This window comes from Strigops habroptila, chromosome 8 (assembly GCF_004027225.2).
Source record: "Strigops habroptila isolate Jane chromosome 8, bStrHab1.2.pri, whole genome shotgun sequence".
NCBI classification, from domain to species: domain Eukaryota; kingdom Metazoa; phylum Chordata; class Aves; order Psittaciformes; family Psittacidae; genus Strigops; species Strigops habroptila.
In genome coordinates, this window is record NC_044284.2 from 19726252 (window position 1) to 19747037 (window position 20786).

The 20786-nt window shown below is 37.9% G+C and overlaps 1 protein-coding gene across 6 annotated transcripts in view; it reads right to left on the reverse strand.

The window, feature by feature from the left end:
* Window positions 1-12364: 12364 nt before the first annotated feature.
* The window catches only part of SPHKAP (SPHK1 interactor, AKAP domain containing), a 72297-nt gene continuing 63875 nt past the window's right edge, over window positions 12365-20786 (reverse strand). For 3 of the 6 annotated variants that reach the window (XM_030494861.1, XM_030494866.1, XM_030494862.1), the window contains 4 exons: window positions 19459-19545; window positions 17398-17450; window positions 17129-17313; window positions 12369-14545 (listed from right to left, as the gene is read on the reverse strand). In XM_030494861.1, the coding sequence (XP_030350721.1) occupies window positions 14402-14545; window positions 17129-17313; window positions 17398-17450; window positions 19459-19545 (469 nt within the window). In that variant the 3' untranslated portion in view covers window positions 12369-14401. Of the gene's footprint in view, window positions 14546-17128; window positions 17314-17397; window positions 17451-19458; window positions 19546-20786 lie in introns of all 6 variants that reach the window. The other 3 variants (XM_030494860.1, XM_030494864.1, XM_030494865.1) reach the window with 3 other exon arrangements.

Consider the following 20786-nt stretch of genomic DNA (forward strand, 5'->3'; position numbering starts at 1 on the left):
GGGTCTTTGCCTCAAACTGATCAAGTTAGAAAGGAAGCCTGCAGATTGTAGTGTTAGAGAGGACAGCCAATCGGATTGAACAATAACTGGAGAATCTCAAAGAGAATTTTGAAATAAAGAAGTAGAATTTTTAAATAAAGAAAAAGAAAGAAGTAGAAGAAAATAAAAGAATCAAGACAATTTATAATGGGGTGGGGGAGATATTAGTCTGGAAGCAGCAGCTGTCAAATCCTGCTCTGGTATTTCCAGAAGTCACCCCAGACATCACAGTCTCTGCCTAGTTCAGAAGCATAGTCTTCGTTTTAGAGACACACTAGTCTGTGTCTGGCTAATGGATTGTTAGTATGGGGTTCAACAAAAAGGCACTGTTGTCCTCCTCCTGATATGTGCATATTTGAATTTGGATGCCTTCTCCCTAGCATGTGGATCAGCAGATTGTAGGAAGTGGATGGGTTCAATTTCAACTAAAGCTATAGCATTCATGTCTCCCAGGGGAGGTGTATGCAAGTAGGGGAACATATACTCCTAGAAAAGGGGGGTGCACTTTTAACCCACTCATTCTGTGAGAGGATGATGTGTATGATTAAAGCTTCTTGGAGTTAGAGAAGGAGGTTTAGAAGCATGTAGTTGTTAATATAGGTTGCATAACTTTATCTATTGTATTACAGTCACTGATATGAATACATAGTTCTCTGCCAGTTAACCATGCACTGTTAGTATATTAACAAACTAGTTCAGTCCTGATTTTCATAAAAACTTTGTGAACTAAATAATTTCTCCCTTGGACACAGAACAAAGCAATGCAAGGTTTAATCCAGGATTAGAAAACAATACAGGAAATCTTCCAGTAAGTCTTCTTAATGCATTGCCATTGCAAAGCAACCAACTAGTCCATTTGATTTGAGTCGTTATCTAGAGCTATGTGATAATGATTTTTTGCTCTTCTAGTGAGCTGTTGGAAGAACTCTGCAATTTTCCAGGATGCCATAAAATATTAAGTCCAACTTTTGTCTTCTTTAAAAATATTAATCCTGACCCACTGTTTTTGAAAAAATGTATATAAATACTCTTCTTTCCCACTTTTTTGATCCAACATTTCTTGCTACAGGTATGTGTATCATTTAATCTTCTGGCAACTGGGAGCATGGGTACCACAGCCAAGCTATGGTATTATAGAGAAAGGAGAAGAAATAGTCACTTTCAGTGTATGTTTGCCTTCCTTAAGTTTTTAAAGGTGTTCCTTGCTTTCTTAGTTTTCTAACTGAGATAAATAACAATATAATCCTTACAACAATTTCAAAACTTCCAGAGTTTATTTTACAAGGTGGTCCCACAGTGACTGCAGTTACAAAACAGATTAAGAAAACTTGAAGGGAATGATAAAGCTATAGTATTTTATAAGAAGCCCCATTTATCAAAAGAAAGATTTTCTCATTTCAATGACGTTACTGCTATAGACTAGAATACCTTCTATTGTTCATTAAAACACGTTGCTTTACTGTAAATTATGACCTCTTCTACATCAACATAAAGTAACTCTGAGAACATTAATATCAGATGCTGCACCTGGATAGATCTTCTTCCTATAAACATCAGCAGAGGACAGCCATTCAGTGATCTCTGTATTGTGATATCTGTTTGTTCTGTGTGGTTTGCTGGGGTTCCACAGGTTCAGATTGACTGTTTCTGCTGTTTCAATGCATTTCTCGCACAGAAATCCTAAATAACAGGTAGTGCATAAGCTTCCTTTAGTATATGTGGCCTTGGCCTATAGAGTGAGGAAAGCATTTTCTCCTCCTTGACTTTCTCTTCCTCAGAGTCCTGATCACCGGCAAGAGTGGTAGAATGTGTGAAGCTTTAGCCTGGAAGTATGTTCACATTCCTTTTTCCAACCCTATCCACCAACACCAATGACAAGCTGTACTGCAATTTAGTGTAGATGAATCAGCTGAGTTCAGTATGTATTGGTGAACAAATGTGATTCCGTTTAAATCAAATATGAAAAATATGCACTGCACTGATGACATCATTGGACAATTGCTCACTGCTTAAGTGATGCACCTGATTTTTTATATTTGTTGGCATATTCACATGTTGCTATTTATTCTGCTTATTGATTGGATATTTACATAGAAGCTTGAAGCATGTACTACCTTTTTGACATTTGGAAGTTAAAGCTTTTAAATTTTAAAATGGCCAAATGATATGTTCACAAAATTAAGAAGTTTTCCACTATTGTTTTCTGCTTGTTGATTTCTGATTTTACTGTAAAAAGGTGTACACAATCACAGCAATGCAGGCCTCACATTTTTAAGAAAGTAAAAAGAGTAGTTCTATAAGATGACATAAGTATAATCAAGGTTTTGTTATCATAAACACATAGAAAAATCAGTTGCTCAAGATATTTGCTTTGCTGTTCATTTAGCACGTATATTAATTTAGCTACCCTTACATATCTTGTGCAATGAATAAAAACATTTCAGTCACTTAAACTCATTTAGTTGTTCTTCTAGTCATTAGTTTATCCATTTGTTAACACAGTTTTCTATTAATAACACAATTTACTAATCCTCTAATATATATATCAATCTTTTTTAGGGATCATTGCCTTACAGGCCATTAATTCATACAAAGCAATAATGGCAAATTGTACCCTCTCTATTCAGCTAAAGCTGAAGAATTTAGCAGAAATAGTATTGCCAGTCTTGTGCAGCAAAAAGATTAATGAGGATTAGAAACCATATTTCAGTTTGGCTGTCATTTGCCTGTTACTTGGGAACATGCTCACATTAAGTGCCTGATTAAGTTCCATTTGATCTTCTGTGGATTTTATGAAAGGTTTAGATTACATGGAGTTTTAAAGGTGTACTGTTTACAGTTCATTGAAGTAGGATAATGGGAGAGTAATGTGGAAAAACTTGCTGTGTGTGCTTCATATGTAGATGAATACAAGAATTCTGTCTCTGGCACTGTGAAGTCACCACATTTCACTGGAAATAAGTTCAAAATATTTTTGAAACAGAAAGAAGACTTTTCAATTTTATTCCTTACTGACTTTCTGCCTCAAAGATAAAAAATGGAATTGATATAGTACTGGAATCCTAAATGAGCTGTACCACTTCATATAATTGCTTTAATGGATAAAATGGTGAAGACTTGACGCCTTAACTACACTATTTTATAAACTTACTTCTAATTTATATGGATATATCAAGATACACACTAAAAACATAAATTCTCTTTTTTTTTGTAGTATATTACGTACTTTGAAAGGTTGCCAAGGAGGGATTAGCAGTGAACAGTTCAACTGGGACTGTTCTCTCATTGTCACTGGACCAATGGATAAAACATGCATGGGAAGAAAGTTCAGTATGTACCGAATACAGCTACTTGATATACAAAAATACATATTTAGTAAATGGAAGGGCATTATTTTAAACTAGTACATGTAATTCATTAAAGAATTGACAACTAAATGCAAAACTTATAAGCTTAATCCTTTCAGTGAAGTCCAGTTAAATAACAATATACATTTTAAGGATTGTTTAATCAGTACACTGAAATAAAAAATACATAGGACTTCATTAAACTAACTAAATAGTGACACCTTATTGATTTATATCCAGGTTTCATGTTAATACATTGTCAGACATCAGAAAGAGCCTGTACATATTGCTTTATGGATCCACTAGACATCTATTAAGTAATTCTGTCAAAATACACAAAAATTATACCCTTGTTTATCTATGCAGATGTGGAATGCTGTGATTGGGACACATATAGCGACTTTAAGAGATCACATTGAGGAAATATTAGATGTCTGCTTTAATTACATGGGCCAGTGTATTGCAACTGCCTCTACTGATGGTAAGTGAAGTGCATAAATCACAGAATCAGAATGGTCTGGGTTGGAAGGAACCTTAAAGACCTAGTTCCAACTCCCCTGCCGTGGGCAGGGACACCTTCCACTAGACCAGGTTGCCCAAAGCCCCATCCAACCTGGTCTTGAATACTTTCAGGGATGGGGCAACTATAACGTCTCTGAGCAACCTGTCTCACCACCCTCATAGTAAAGTATTTGTTCCTAATATCTAATCTAAATCTAACCCTCTTTCAGCTTTACAATTTCAGCCATTCCCTCTTGTCCTGTCACTACATGCCTTTGTAAAAAGTCCCTTTCCAGATTTCTTGTAGGCCCCTTTAGGCACTGGAAGCCGTTCTACGGTCTCCCCGAATCCTTTTCTTCTCCAGGCTGAACAAGCCCAACTCCCTGAGCCTGTTTTCACAGGAGAGGTGCTCCAGCCCTCTGATCATCTTTGTGGCCTCCTCTGGACTTGTTCCAACAGGTCTATGTCTTTCTTACGTTCTTAAATAAAAAAGGTAGTTGGAAATGTAATGGTGTATTTGCTACTAGGCTTTCCAAATGCACAGCAAGAGAATACACAATAAAGAAGTAGTGAAATAAATTTTATTTTGTTATTGGTATGCAGCAGTTTTACATGCTTATTATCTTTCTAGGATACAATAATTAGCTTTCTGTATCCACCTGCATAGTGTTATATTATAGTGCATAATGACAATACCATATTATTTTAATATATTTAAGTGTTATGATTTGCACTTTCAGAAACAGGATACCACACTGGATGGGAGGGATTATTTGTATCTGATTTGCTGTAGTTGCTAAATTAAGACATAAGACTTATTAAATAGAATGAATATCTGAAATGTAATAAAAGCTTTCTGAATATATTGTACATGCATCTACTTCAGTAGTCCATGTTCTATGTGGATATTTGTTTTTACATTTTATAAGCTTTCCAGCTGAAACCATTAAGAAATCAACCTTTTCCAATCATATTACATATCCTTTTTGAAATACTTTATCCTTGGGGGAAATTGTCTTCTGTGTCTATCGAAATCAAGCTTGAGGATGAGGCCCTTCTGACCTTATTAAAATGTTCTTATTGAAATGCATGCTTAAGCATGACAATCACGAATGGCTCCTAATCTACTAACAGGATCAGCAAGTCTATAATGCAGAACCAAAAAATTGCATTGCAAAGCTAGAAGGGCACAGAGGTGAAATTTCAAAGGTAAGTTGATTGTGGTTTGCACCTTTTCCTATTTGATTACATGTGACATCCAGTCCCCAGTTATTCCATGACACAGAAATACTGTTAAAGAATGTGGTGATAAAATCATTAGTATTTAAGATTGAGAAGTCTGGCTAAGAAGATATCTTTACTAAAAGAACATTCCTTTTGACTAAAAGCTATCAGTCAATGATTCCAACTTCTGAGCTAAGAGAATACTAGGTGTGCTACTCCTATAGGCTTCACCAAAAGCTACCTCTCCATATTGTCATGTTATTTACTATTTGATCCTTAGAATTGTGGCAGTCAGCAAGCTACTTAAGAAGTCCATCCTCCCAGGGATGGATACCTGACTTTGTTAACATTAAAATGATTGGTTTTTCTTATCTTTTTCCTTTTTCTGAAACCATGTATAGATTGGGTCTCTGTGAACAGTTCTGGTGTCTCCAACATAAGAAGGACATGGAGCTGCTGGAGAAAGTCCAGAGGAGGGCCACGAGGATGATAAGAGGGCTGGAGAACCTCCCGTATGAAGACAGGCCAAGAAAATTGGGGCTGTTCTGCTTGGACAAGAGAAGGCTGCGTGGAGACCTCATAGCAGCCTTCCAATATTTGAAAGGGGCCTACAAGGATGCTGGGGAGGGACACTTCATCAGGGACTGTAGCGATTAGACAAGGGGTAATGGGTTCAGACTTAAATGGAGGAGATTTAGGTTAAATATAAGGAAGAAATTCCTTACTGTGAGAGTGGCGAAGCACTGGAACAAGCTGCACAAGGAAGCTGTGAATGCTCCATACCTGGCAGTGTTCAAGGACAGATCGGACAGGGCCTTGAGCAACCTGGTCTAGCGGGAGGTGTCCCTGCCCTTGACAGGGGGGTTGGAAGTAGATGATCTTAAGGTCTTTTCCAACCCTAACCATTCTATGAGTCTATGAATCACTTGGCAGAGAACAGTAAAGCAGAAAGGGACATGTTGTCCAGATGTTCTCTCACTATGACCCTAGTTAATAGAGTTGTTGTGTAGCTTGTCCTAAATTGCACTTGTGTTATTATGCCTTTGGAGTCCCCAGATGCTCTGACAGAAAAGGCACAGGATTTTAGTCTCTCGATAATGTCTTAAGGCTATTGCCACTGAGGCTTTTGCCACTTTTTCAGGGTGCTCAGTTCCCTGAGTGGGATGGCAGAGATGGGGAGCTGATTGAAGTCCCCATAATTCAGGAAGAAATGGTTAGCAACCTCCTGCTCCACTTAGACATATGCACTTCTATGGGGCCGGATGGATTACACCCAAGAGTGCTGAAAGAGCTGGCAGAGGAGCTCTCTAAGCCATTCTCCATCATCTGTCAGCGGTCCTGGTCTAGTGGGCAGGTCCCAGGGACGGGAGGTTGGCCAATGTGACACCTGTCTACAAAAAGGGCAGGAAGGAAGACCCTGGAAACTACAGGCCTGTCAGCCTGACCTCAGTGCCAGGGAAGGTCATGGAGCAGGTGATCCTAAGTGAAATCATTAAGCACGTGTGGGAAAATGGAGGGATCAAGTCCAGTCAGCTTGGATTCATGAAGGGCAGGTCCTGCTTGACCAACCTAATCCTGCGTTTAGGCCACAAAACCCCCATGCAACAATACAGGCTTGGGGAAGAGTGGCTGGAAAGCTGCTTGGCAGAAAAGGACTTGGGGGTGCTGATCAACGGCCTCTGAGAATGAGCTTGTGCCTAGGCAGTCAAGAAGCCCAACAGCATCCTGGCCTGTATCAGAAATAGTGTGGCCAGTAGGGCCAGGACAGTGATCATCCCCCTGTACTGGGCACTAGTGAGGCTGCACCCAGAATCCTGTGTTCAGTTCTGGGCCCCTCACTACAAGAGAGACATCGAGGAGCTGAAGCGGGTCCAGAGAAGGGCAACAGAGCTGGTGAAGGGTCTGGAAAATAAGTCTTTTGAGGAGCAGCTGAGGAAACTGGGATTGTTTAGTTTGGAGAAGAGAAGGCTCAGGGGGGACCTTACCGCTCTCTACAACTACCTGAAAGTTTCCTGGGACCATAACCCAAATTCAGGTACCAGCGGTGATGTAAAATATAGTCAAGAAAAGCTAGAAACTCACTTTTGAATAGAGGTTTAAGTCAATAGGGCCATGAACAATAGTATAAAGGCAGGGTCACACCCTACCATCTCTGCTATGGGCATATACTAGCACCAGACCAGTGACTAAGCCATTTTCTCTCAATACGTTGCAGTGACGGAGGTTCAGATGAGCAAAAGGCAAAGTTTTTTAAGGGAGCACACCTTTTGTGTATTTGGCACTGAACTCTGTTCAGGTTTCCTTCATTTCAGGCAAAAAGTCTTGGGAGTAGGAAAAGAATTGAACAGAATATTTGTGATTGCTTTGATCTTTTGATGGAACTACCAAAATATGGGATGCAGGATGATTTCAGCTAAATATATTGCTGTAGGTCCTGGCGTCTCTTGTTAGTCATGGACAGAAACATATTGACCTGGCTCCTTGGCATTCTGGGTAGTATGTTGATGTAGGTATTAACAAAAATGGATAATTTTATGATACACCTACATGAATCCTTTGCAATTTGTTTTTATTACTAGGGAGCAAGGATAACTCCTGCAGAATATGATCCTGACTGAAGCGAATGAAAGATCCAGTTTGGTATATGCCTGCTTTGTGAGTTTCATAGTCAATAAACTCAGTCTTTTTCTTTTAAGATAAAATGGAATGTTGTCATATATTTCAATTTGTGCATGTTGCCTTTTTACAGTGTACTGTCAAGAAGAGTGGCTTGGTTACCTCAGTCACCTCAGAGAAATGATTAGTGTTAATGAACTGAGTAGGGTGGCCCCATTTCTTTGTGTATAATTTGTAACTCGTATCCGTTTTAATAAAATAAATATACTATATTTATACTATATTATATACTATATTATATACACTATAATGCTCTCATGTGTGAAGGGTGTGTTGTTATGCACTTTCTCTGAGTACTTTTGGGTTTTTGTGTTTGTTGGGTTTTTTTGTTTTTGTGTTTTCTTGTTTTTTTAATGTAATAAGGTATTGAGTAAAAATGTGAGTGTAATGCAATGTCCCACTCACTATTTCTGGAGAAAACCAGTAACCATTTGTGATTTGCATTGCTATTAACTATTGCATGCATGCTATAGTTAAACTCCCACTCACACCCCTACCCCTTCACACTTGTGCAAATCTTTCCATTCATTCCATTCCTTTCTGCTCAGCCTTCATACTCCCATTTGCATCTGAGGTAAATAAAACAATAGGGTTTTGACTCCAACTCTGAATCCCAGCCCAAAGATTATGGCCAATGCGAAAAAACTCTATGCACAAAAGATTTGGACCCAAGGATCATGACGTAATCTGAGAAGCGTATGAGGAATTTCTGTAAGTTATTTACCACCGTACAATGTGCTCTCACGCAAGTTCACCTCTTGCCAGCAATTGCCAACAGGTCTCACCTGTGTAGAACTCTCCCCACTTCCTAGCAGAGCACCTGAAACTGCAGTTTCTCTTTGCAGGAGAGTAGCAAAGGAGCAGAGCTGACCAGTGACTTCCAGCAGTCTTGGAACAAGGATAAAGAGGTAGGATCAAAGAAAGTATGGGTGTTGGCAGAGAAAAGAGGAAGAAGCAAAGCGTGCAGCACTTTATGTTGTATATCTTTGGGTGGTTATGGACTTGACTCCTAGATGTTGTTACATTTAATAGGAAGTTGCTGATGTGTTCTGACTATCTCTGAGTGCTTATGATTACCAGCATCCTTGTGTGTAAATAAAGAAACAAAAGTGCCTGGCATCAGTTGGCAAATATCCTACTTGTTTCAAGTAGCGTCATGTTGTGGGAGAACTAAGCAGTGTGCTGCAGAATCATTTCAAATTAAACCTTTACCAGTAGGCAAAGTGACTGATATTAATGTTACTGTAATGCTTGTGGTGTTTCCTGTTGTCTTGTGCAAAGATTTATGATGTCAGAAGTGTATCTCAGTAATCTGGAATTGAAAGGGGCAGGAAGGGCAAGGCAGTTCTCTGTTACTTAAAAATTGCCCAATGTCCCTGGATCAGTTTTCACCTGTGCTTACAGGTGGAGGAAAATCAGTGTAATGAAATGTGTACAAATACTGCTACATAGTTAAAAACTGAAATTTGACTTGTGTAACCATCAAAAAGCGAAAAAAAATTTTGGACTGTGATTAGAAAGTGTAGAGGGTTTTTTTTTTTTTCTTCCCTCTCTTAATCTTTCAGGCTAGATTATTTTCTGTCTTTTCCTTTACGGTTTTTCTCTCATACTATGTTAGTGATTCAGTTAATGAAACATCTGAAGTAGATTTTGGCTTTGAGCTCTTATCCTATTTTTATGTGAAATTGTGAGTGACTTGAGGTTTCGGAGACTAAGCATTGGACTGGGAGGCTATATGGGTTCTATTTCTGCCTCTCCCTGGATGCACTGAGTGAGTAGAATTGGTTTTCAGGCTGAGTTATCCAGGTTTCCTGCTCAGATATGAAATACTTTCACATCTGGTGTGATTCATGGCACTGCTGAAAAGTGTTCTGGCTTGGCACCTCATAAGAACTTCAGTAGTAATCTAGGTACTATCATATGAATGCATTGATGTTAGGCTTTCTGCACCTTGGTTTACTCATATGAAGATTTAATAAATTATAGAGGTATACATTGGGAGTGAGTTGTATAGATATACCATCCTGAAACCATTCCGTGTCTCTGGTAGCAGCTTGATCTCTTTCTTTAATTCCACTTCAGTCTCTGCACTACCAAACTAGCATATGTGTATGTTTTAGCCATATTGCCTGGTGCCTTTTTAATCTTATAAAAACATTTGCCTTCTACATACTTTACACTCTCCAAGCGGCTACTTTAATTTTTGGGTGTTTGGATTGGGATGTGGTTTTCAACATTATCCTGAAGCCCTGGCAAACTGGATTCACGGTGACCTCATTGAAAAGGATGACCTCCGGAGACTCCTGAAGTGTGCTTTAGTAAGGACTGACTGTAGAAATCATATTTGATGTATTGTTTCTGTCCTTTAGACCTCCGCATTCTTCCATCATATACCTCTATAAATATGCAAGTGTGTTTTTCTGGGAAAGAAGCCCTTAGCCTGTGTCATGTAACTTCTCCAGGACAGAACATGGGTTTTACAAGACAAGGATTTCCATGTAAGCATATGATGTGTACTTGGACTGTTGAAGTATGTTTTCTGTATCTCTTGAGATTCAAATTCTTCTCTGAATAGGTGAGGATAATACTCATGCTCACTCATGTTTTAAAAGTGGCATTTTGTGAGAATTTCTCATTTGCTTCCTTCTGTTGTTGTCATTTGCAGTTCCTGGGTAGCTACTGAAAGGATATGAAATACATCCTTGATTATATTTGTTGTCCACCATTATATAGCTTGGTTATATTTTCCAGTTTGCTGCACTTTACTGCCTAAATTTCGGCAGAAGCTGGGAAGAGTATCCATCAGCCAGATCTGTCTTCATGGCAAATTGTTTTAATTAGTTTGATAGTCCAGCTGCCTAATTTAACTGTCCTGCTGAGTGCTGTACAGCTGCTAGTTGTTTTCTGAAGGCCTGTTTGACATAATGAGTGGATTTGAAAAATTAAAGTAGTAGCATTATGAGTTTGCTTTAACCTTCACTTAAAGAAGGCTTAGGAATTGTTCTGCCTTGAATTAAAATTATTAAATTGGCTAGTATGGATGTGCTTTCCTTCTCAGCTTTTTATCAAGTAGCTCATGTGGGCTCTATATTTCAATGTTTGCTTTTTTTTTTGCTGTTGTTGGTTTTAGTTGTTTTTTTATTCCCCCAATATTTTGAAAGTCAGAGTACAGGATTCATGGTGACATTCCTATGCTTGTCTGTCATGCAGCTCTGCATGAAACTGGAGAAAGAGTAAAATCGGCCTCTCCAGAAGTTACCTGCTGAACTTAATAGGATGGCTGTAAACAGGTGACCATATTCATCATAGATGCCAATAAAATGGTTAATTTCCTTAAAAACACTATGAAAATGTTTGGTGGTATGACAAAATTGAAGCAGATTATAGTTTTTCAGCTTCTAATGATCCCACCATTAAAAGCACCCTAAACAAAGCCAAACTAAAAATGAAGTTTTTAAATACTTATTTTTCAATAGGTAATTTCTCCTGAGTTTGAATTAATGTGTGTGCAGGCCAAATTCTACTGTTCATTAAGTGTGTGGTAGAGTCAGCTCCAGGGTGAAAGGCACCTTCTCCCGAAACCGCCTTGGAGGATGAAAAGGGAAGCGGGGCAGCCCTAACTTGGGTAGGTGCTGAGGCAAACATCTCTGCTGTTCCCACGGGTGGCTTCTGATGCCCAGGGTGTCTCATGTGGCGCATGGGGTTTGTCTTTAGTAAATTGTGGTGTATCTTTTTCAAGTACCTATCAGCTCCCACTTGAACCTATGTACAAGTATTGTAACCTCTCATCTGTGCAAACCTTTTTTATTTGCTTTGAATCTGACTTGTGTGAGTTCCATCTGTTGGGTCTTAGTTTGTCTTGGGGAAGATAGTGAGCAGCCACTCTCTTTGCACCCTCGTGGTATTAACAGCCTGCATCATGCTCATGTATACAGAGAGGCTGAACTGCAGATAACTTGCTCTGTGATTTTTACCTAAAATTGTATGCAGTATGATGTTCTTATTTATGTGTATTTAATTTTGACTTTATTTTTTTTCAGCCTGTTTTAATGGTGGACAAGTCATGTTCTGATTTACTCAGCTAAGTGTTGGTTTCCTTTTTGGCTTAGAAGCAGAAATAAATGCCTTTATACTTAGGCAGTAGTGCAGTAAATACCTGTACAAACTTAAACAAGCAGAAGAAATTCCTGAACTTCTGTCTCCGACCCACCTGCCTGCTTTTGCAAGTACTAAAAGCAGCTAGAGAGAGCACTTGCAGAGATTTTTCTGTTGGGAGTTATTTGAGGGTTAGTTCACAGAAATGAACATGTAATTTCTCTTTATTCTACTGTGATACTTAGAATGTTATGATTTGCCTTGTACCTCTTGAATGAATTGTGGAACCTGAGTAAAGCTGTAGCTTTGATGCTGAGGTAAGATCTGGAGCTTGCCCTGACTTCTTTTAGTCAGGGCCATGGGTCAAGATTTTCATTCGAAAGCAGAGCTTTGAGAAGCTACAGGGATGGCAAGCAAATATTATTTAATGGGTCAAAAACTCCATAGTACATGATGAACTTTTTAGGAAGGCAAAGAGGACACACATTATAACATAAATTTATTTCTGAATAAATTGCAACATTAAGAACTACTGTACAGAGAAACTGCATCACACTTACAACTCTGTCATTATATTTGTGCTTTGTAGGATAAGTAAACATTTATTCTATCACAGCAAAGATTTGTATACTGACACTAACTGTATTTGGTTTAAAAATAAAAACACTTTCCCATTTATTAGTCAAAGCACTTTAAGTCTATAATACTTGGTGCTTTTTATTAACTTTCAGCCTCAGAAATGCTGAGCATTCGGAGTTGCCACTCATGTTAGTGGGAGTTACTACCCAGTGACTGCACAGTAGTGTTCAGTGTATGCAATAAAATGACCTTTATCTCACAGTAAAGCAACCTTCACTGTTTTGTGTACGCTGCAGAGTAGATGTAGATTAGTCATGTTGCTTAATGTTCCACATTAGATTTTAATTCACTAAAAATTTGTGTTTCATAATGAGTGATGCAATCATGCAAGTTTAGGAATGGTTTTAAAGATAAAATTGAGAATATGGCTCTTTCATAAATTACTTAAAACTATTTTAAAATTTTCAAAAATATTTAGTGCAAAAGAATAGGGTTTTTTTCCCATTTTCCAAGAAATATTACAGAAGCATATACTGTTATATGGAAAATAAAACATCTCTTAAATATTTTATTGGGAAAAGCAGGCATGTTTTATGGTACGCTATTTAGGTAGAGAGAGGTGAAAGATAAATATTATCAAAGAAATAAATAATAGAAGAGCTGTGATGTGATAAATATAATTATCTTTAAATTCAAAACCAATCTCTTTGGCAGAGTCAAGAGAATGCATCACTAAATGCGTGATACGAACAGATCATCTCAACAAGACGATACCATAGATTATCTTATCAAACAGTTATACAAATGTTCTAGTAATGTGAAGTATCACATGTAGTCCAAACACTTATATCCAAAATGAACAAGTATGTCTGCTGAAATTTTAACAATCATTTTGCTTTCTTGGAAGTTACAAAAATTAACATTAAAATTTTTATGATGAGATGGTACTGTATTCAAATATGCATTTCTTCACCTTAGTAACAATTTATTTGATTTAATTAAAATAAGATTTTTCTTCACTGATTTTTAACTGATATGTAGCATGTTATATAGTGCTTTAAACAGAAGCACTTCACGTAACAATTGAATCATTACTCCTTTTTATCAGGTAGGGACACTGAGGCACAGAGGTGAAATGACTCGCCCAAGGTCATGCGGCAGGTCTGTGGCAGGACAGGGCTTAGAAATCTGCTGCTCTGGCTTGCAGAGCTGTGTTCAGGGACATACCATGTGTAACTATGCTGAACTGCACTGCCTCCAAGTGAAAAGGAGTCAGTTTTTTAAGGGTAGTAACTGAGAGTCTAGGTTTTATTTCCTTGAGGAGAAGAAGATAAGCATCGGGAATGGTTATGGAAGAGAATCACATGGAAGGGAACTACAATGTGTTTTCAGCAGCTTTTTATTGTGTTGACTAACTGCAAGTGTTCAAAAGTTTTTACCCCTTAGTAGGCTATGGGGATTTAAAAAAAAATAAAAAAAATTATATATCTAGGGATATGGGTACCTTTAGGCATCCTGGAACACACTCTGGCTCTAATAGTTAAGCTGTAAAAATATTGGCAATTTAAAACTGAATGTTGGTGTACTATCCCATTTTAGCTGATTGATTTAAAACAACTGATGAAAGTGGAACATATTAGACACTTAATTAAGCCTTTACTGTGTAGTCCATTAATTCAGAATGCTAAAAAAATCCATCACCTTCTGGTACAGTACACCCTCTAGCACAATGTGTCATGAGTCCCTCATGATACAGAAAGATACAATACAGCTTGGTTTCACTTTGCTTCTTGTTCAGTTCTGGAACAGGCTTGTGCTGTTTCTCTAGTTTGTATATCTTTGCTCATTTTATTCAGTGATGTTCAGAAATTGGAGCATTACACAAACCACTGCTTATTTAAACTGGAATAAAACAAAAATGCTGAACAGATTGAACTTTCTTAACCCAATTCGAGGAGCCAATCAAACAGGCTTGGTGTCGCCACTTGGCCTTCCTCACTGAGCTTGCAGTACTGCACCACAGCATGAAAGATATCCCCCACTTTCCAGGACTTCCGTTGAACTAATTGCACAACATCTGAAAACTAAATAAAAAACCGAATCAAAACATGCTCAGGATTTGCTTAATGTTTTGCTAATGCTTTGTGAAATGAATACACACAGACCATCCTTTGAAAATGCACTGCTGTGAGTGGGAGTGGACACAATTCATCACATAGCAACATACAGGTTCTTTCTATTTATAAAACTTCATTTCTGAAGTTCTCTAGCTCCCCAAAGACTGGCCATATCTTGATGTTTTCTAGATGAGCTGCTCTCAGCAATTATTTCTTATTTATTGCAATGAAATTAAGAACAGTGAAAGTGAGCTTGGTAAAGGATCACAGCTTTCCTTTATCAACAACTCGCTGTGAAAATAATGGAAGTGTGACTATCCATTTTATAAGAAAATAAAAAAAAAAAAATGCACTTTGTTACCATTACCTATATTTTAATTTCTATTTAATTTTCTGTATTTCCACATATACATCCAATAGTCTTTTAAATATTCACATAGTACTGGTAAGAGGGAATTCTGGGTAAACTTCTGTCACATTTTCTACAATTGTGGTTGAATCACAGAAAGCATCTGTATTTGATTTTTTTTTTTTTTAAACTTCCAGATCAACCAGAGATTAAATATATATTCTTATGCAGCTGTAAAAAAATCATGGATTTTGTCCACTTTATACTTAAGAAAGGGCTTCACAGTGTCATACATCTGGTCCCATTTTTTTCTGAAGCACATAAATGAAAATCAAAGCTTTCGATTTCTTTGAAATTCAAAATCAATATCTAATTAGCTTGCTCCTTCTATGATTTCAGTTCTAAACCACGTGAGAAAATATGGTCTCTAGTTAGTGTGGCTGTTTGCTATTTACATACTGAAGCCTAAACTTTTAATATGTATTTTAATGATATTTAATAGGCACGTGATTTCCAAAAGCACTGTTGTTGGCAGGATGTGCTTCATTATTCTCTAGTGTACTTTTGCAATTGAATTAGCTGTTTGCCAAAGCACATGGGTAAAGCTGACAGCTGTTTCTTTAATTAGATGCAATTTGGACTGTTGCTGCTGAATGCATTTTAAATTATGTTTATGATTCCCAAATGCATGTACTCAAGAAAATCAAACAATATCTCTGCTACTCAAAATGATCTTCCCATAAAAGACCAAAATACTGATTTGTAATACTTTTTTTTTTAATTGATTGGAATTCTGGAGCACTTTTTGAAAGCCGTAAGGCTGGAGATGTTCTTGCTGACCTTGGAAATGGGGCTGTTCTGGTTATTCCTGGAATGCTATGGGTGTCATTTGGGGTTATCTACAATGGAGCACTTAGTGAATCATTTAGGAATAGGAACAGTCTGCACTTCTTGTTACCATTTTGGACTTCAGTGTTGCTCTTGGTGCTCTGGCTTCGACTAATATCTCAAAGGTTTCTTTGTTCTGGTAGTCTGTGTCTGTCTGCCTCTCTCTGGAATAGGACTTCTGCTTTCAAAATGGCAGAGGCTGAGCTACATGTGAGCAGGAGCAAAAGGGTACTGGCACACATAATACTTTTTTTTATTGTTAAGCCAGGGGAGGTGCTTCATAATTTCCATCAATGATGCAAAATATTTCAATTTTCAGCCCAATTTGCCAAGTAACAGATGTGATTGCAAACATGGCTCCACTGGAAACACTGGTTGGTCACTGCCTGGACTAAAACTGTCTCTCAGGGTAGTTATAACAAGGATATGCCTACACAGATAGGTCCATTCTGCCTGTCTTCTGAGCTTTCCATCAGCTCTGGTGCAGAAGCCTTGTAATCTTGTAATTTTAGACAGTGAACCTGAGCTAATAGAGGTTATCTTTCTGTATTTTGCAGTTAGTCTCTTCTGTACATTTGAGCAGTGGGCTCATTCCTTGGTGATAAGTAATCCTTTTCTACGAGCACAAAGTGACTATAAAGCCGTTGCTTTTGGCCATGGTGGATCTCACATAAATGTAGGAGAAAGTGCCAGGCCCCTGCGATGCCCTGCTATATCCCCAGATGTAACAATTTATGGACAGCCAGGCACAAGTTCAGACCTGCCTGAGGCTGCCCTAATCAGTGTTGCAGGCAAGGCAGAACCTGCATAACAACTAAGGAATTTCAAAGCTGGCAATCTTAAAACCAGCTAATGTCTTCACATCGCAGTCAGCCTTTATTGTCACCAAGTAGCAGAACTTTGTGAGATGCCCACAAGCAAGTGATTTTTAAGCTACATGCTTAAACTTTACATAAGCCATCTACAACCTTTCAAATGCAGCCACATAAAGGGCTCTCTGTTAATTCTGACTTGGGTGTTTATACTTACATCATTGAAAAAGTGAACAGATTCATCAAAGCATGTTATAGAGGCTTTGGAGAAGGTCTCTTAATGATACTATTTCTTGTGCCATGGACAATCTACTAGTTCACATACCTTCAATTCTGACACATTTAATCCTCTCCTCTCTTTCTGTAATAGACAGTAGCATTGCCATCTTGCTGTAATGAAGATGTTTTTGCATCTTCTGTTAAGCTTGCTAACTTAAAGAAGTCATAACTACTACTGTTATTAAAATGACTTAATAGTACGCCTGGTTCTGTAAATACTACCTTTTCGATTCTGTTTTCCTGAGATTTCTTAAAATAGATGGTTGGAATTCCAAGTTCAGAAGCAGCTATCCACTGCAGGGTGGCTCGCAGCTCTGCATCGGGGCACTCTGGTTCCAGATCAAAGTTTATGACCAATAGGTCCTTTTGACAGTTAGCTGTTCCCACTGAAAGCCCAGAAGTACTTTCTGGAAAAATAATCCCAACAGTTACTGTGCAATTACTTGTGTTAACTTCAAATCGTATGCTTCAATTGATACGGTTCAACTTACCCTCTGTATTTTCTGTCTGTTCTTTATGGAAAACCTTTTCTTCTATTAATTCACTTAGAAACAAATAACAACAAAGCTTATTAGTGATATTTAGGAACAGTCTACAACATTGCTTCATGATGGATAAACTTCTCCCCCAATGTAAAACCTAGAAAACTGCAAGAAAAAGGTTGCATAGGATGGAATAATGAAATGCTGAATGTTTTTCATTTTTTTTTATCTGTAAATCAGGAAAAGCTATGGGAATTGCAGCATTCTTCCTGTAATAGGACAGAGTATTTGCAATGGTTGCGCTGTGTATTGTATTTCACCAGGATCTATGCAGCTTTACATTTTTCATAATGACAAGTAAATGACATTATGGTAAGATGCAGCAAATCTCAGAACCTGTGCGGAAATACCGAACTTCCAATGCCTTCATTTTGCAGTGCTATACTCCCTGGCTGAATCTTTTCCAGCTTTGCTTTCTACTTTTATCTTTCATAGTTAAATACAATCATAACTATCAATTACTTCAACTACTGCTTTTTTTAAATGTATTAGTTGTTTGGATAAACAAATTCTGTTTATACCTTGCAAAAAATTCCAAAGATCTTAATTTCTTGTGTACCATCTGTTTCCTAAACTACAGAAAACAAACTCCCGGCATGTAGTCACTGCTTCAGCTTCCATTTCTGCACGCAATATCCATGCTTATGTATATATGGCAAGGGACTTCAAATTCACTATTACTGTCATGGCTCTTGCATGTGTTTCACAATTTGTGGAGGGATAGCACTTGCAGTACACATTTCCATGCTGTCCTATCCTGCCCTCAATCAGGGGGAACACTGCAGGTATAAGATTTTGTTTCTAGCACAGGACACTACTCTTTATCGCTCTCTTTATCACCCTCATTAACAAGATTTCAGAATCTCCCCCAAGGCTTCAAAGAATCAAGATTATATATTCTCATGTGGTGGTTACTGCAAGATGTGAGAGGAAAAAATAAAATAGCAGCATGGTTTGTCATGACTTAGAATCATAGGTGTTTAATTACTTCCTTCCCATCAGGCTTTTTTCAGTTTTCTGTTTGAACAGCAGATGTATTCTGTGCCTTGATTTTGATTTGTGGAAGTACAAGCTTCTCATGCCTACGGACCAACAGCTGAGAATAACTCCTGAAAGCTAACAATGGGAATCAAAAATTTATCCCTTTGTTCCTCAGAAATTTTAAGGAAAGAGGTCATCTTTAGAAATGTATGCAGGAGGTATCACTGTCTACTTGTGAAGTTTGCAATGTTTTAACAGGGTTATTCTACAAATCGTCAGCTGAGAGAGAATGCACATAACTGCAGAAATATGAATGCCCAGATTTCGTACAAAAAAAGAGCCTTTTGCAAAAAAAGCAGGGTAGTTGTAGTACAGTCTGGTAACAAGCTGTGAAGATTTTCTGATATCACTGACTTCACAAAGATCCCATGTTCAATACTTGACACATGGTCTGTACACTTCTGCAATGACCATGTCCTGACCAAATTGTGACATTCACCAGCTGGCAGGTTTCAGGGTGTCAGAATCTTTTAAGTAGGTACTTATACATCTCTTGATAAGTTAATTGCATGCCCAGTAGAAACATGCCCAGAAACAATAGGTAAGCTGTACTTGGGGCCAAATGATTATTGTTATTTGAATGAACGCTATCAGATTTTTTTTCCCCTTGATTTTAATAGATCCTTATTTGCTTGACCTTACTTGCTATTACAGTAGTTTTGATAATATTTGAAGATTCTGGGAGAAGCAAGTTAGCACAATGAGAAATCCATACCACAGCAAACTGTCTTTTAGGCAGAGCAGTTGGTGGATCCACGCTCTCTTGATAGATCTGCCTGGGTGAACTTTCCTGTAATCTTTCACTCTCTAGTGTTATCACTCTGCACAGAAACCTTCATGTGGTTTTTCTGAAGCTAACAGCAGGCTCAGCAGCAGGTGCAAAGCAGGGCTTGGCACATTTTAGATGGTGTAAACGATCTGCAGTTAAAGATGGACTAAACATCAAGTCTCACTTCAGTGACTACTTACTTAATCATAGGAGAAGATGGCACGTTCTCCTGATAAATTTCCAGGTCCATAATGCCAAGACTGCTAGTAGTACTGCTGTTGCCATTGCTGACAAAGCAAAAGTTTAGATATTAGTGCCAAGCTGCACTGAACATGTTCCCATACATCTTTTTTGTAATTTATGTATGTACAAAGCGAAGTGAAGAGGTGCCACTTGTTATGCAGAGTTCCACAAAATCCTATCCGCTCAGGAAGTGGTTCCCAGAATGAAGCACACTAATCTGCTCAAAATAATGAGGCTTTTATAAAAATAGTTCTAGATAGAGCATGTATCAAGTGGTGATTTAAACTAGAGGAAATAAAAAAAAAGTGGACTATCTTCGTGTGAATGCCTTATGCAATGAACATTTGGCCTCAAACAAAAAAAGAGTCTGCATGACTTGAAAAGAATCCTTGGAATCCTCAAAAAGGATTACCAGGTATAGAGATGCCCTGGAAAAACCTGCAGAGATTCAGATACCTCTGAACATGGTGAGTTATAGCAAGGCATTTGGTTGCCCATCATACTGCTTACCTGTTGGGTGACTCCATGCGTGTAACCAGCAGCAATTTCAGTGTATTATATCATACCTCAAATACTATTAGGGATCTGATGGAACCTGCAGGTCCAGTGACAGGCCTTTGTGTTTCTGACTACTCTGAAAGACTGAGATTTTTATTATGGCCAGTGCTCACTGGGACCAGTAACAAGAAAAAGTATTCTCCTTGGCTTTTTCATAAGGATCAAGTATGACATCTGAGAATATTTGGAAAAAATAGTACCAGTTCACTTTATAACATCATTATAAAATTGATAGTGAATGTTTACGCAGATATTGTATTAGTCTTGTGAACAGGTTGTGAATTTGCTGGCTGCAAGTGAATTAGCACAAACCAGTTCTGTGAGCAAGCCAAATTGAACCATTTAATTTTTACCAGAAAAACAACTAATAGTATTTTTCCTTACGTTAGAAAGATTGATTAGCTCTTTTCCCCATTAGGTTTTTCTGAGTCAGTGTCAGCATGCCATGCATTCAGACTTGCTATAGCAATTTCTGTTTCAGTGCAGAGCCAAAAGGCACAATACATTAGCTCTCTCAGACCAAGAACTTTGTTAAAGGTTGATATTATAATAATGGCATGAATGTTCACCCACGCTGACAGAAAGGTTTTGCGCACTATTTTTTCAGCTGTCCAACAGTGGTCTCTGACAGAGACTCTTTAGTTTCTTTGCTCTTTACTATACTAACTTCCCTCTTTGTCATCTTTATACCCAAGAGAAAGATGTAAATACTTTACAGTATTTTAAA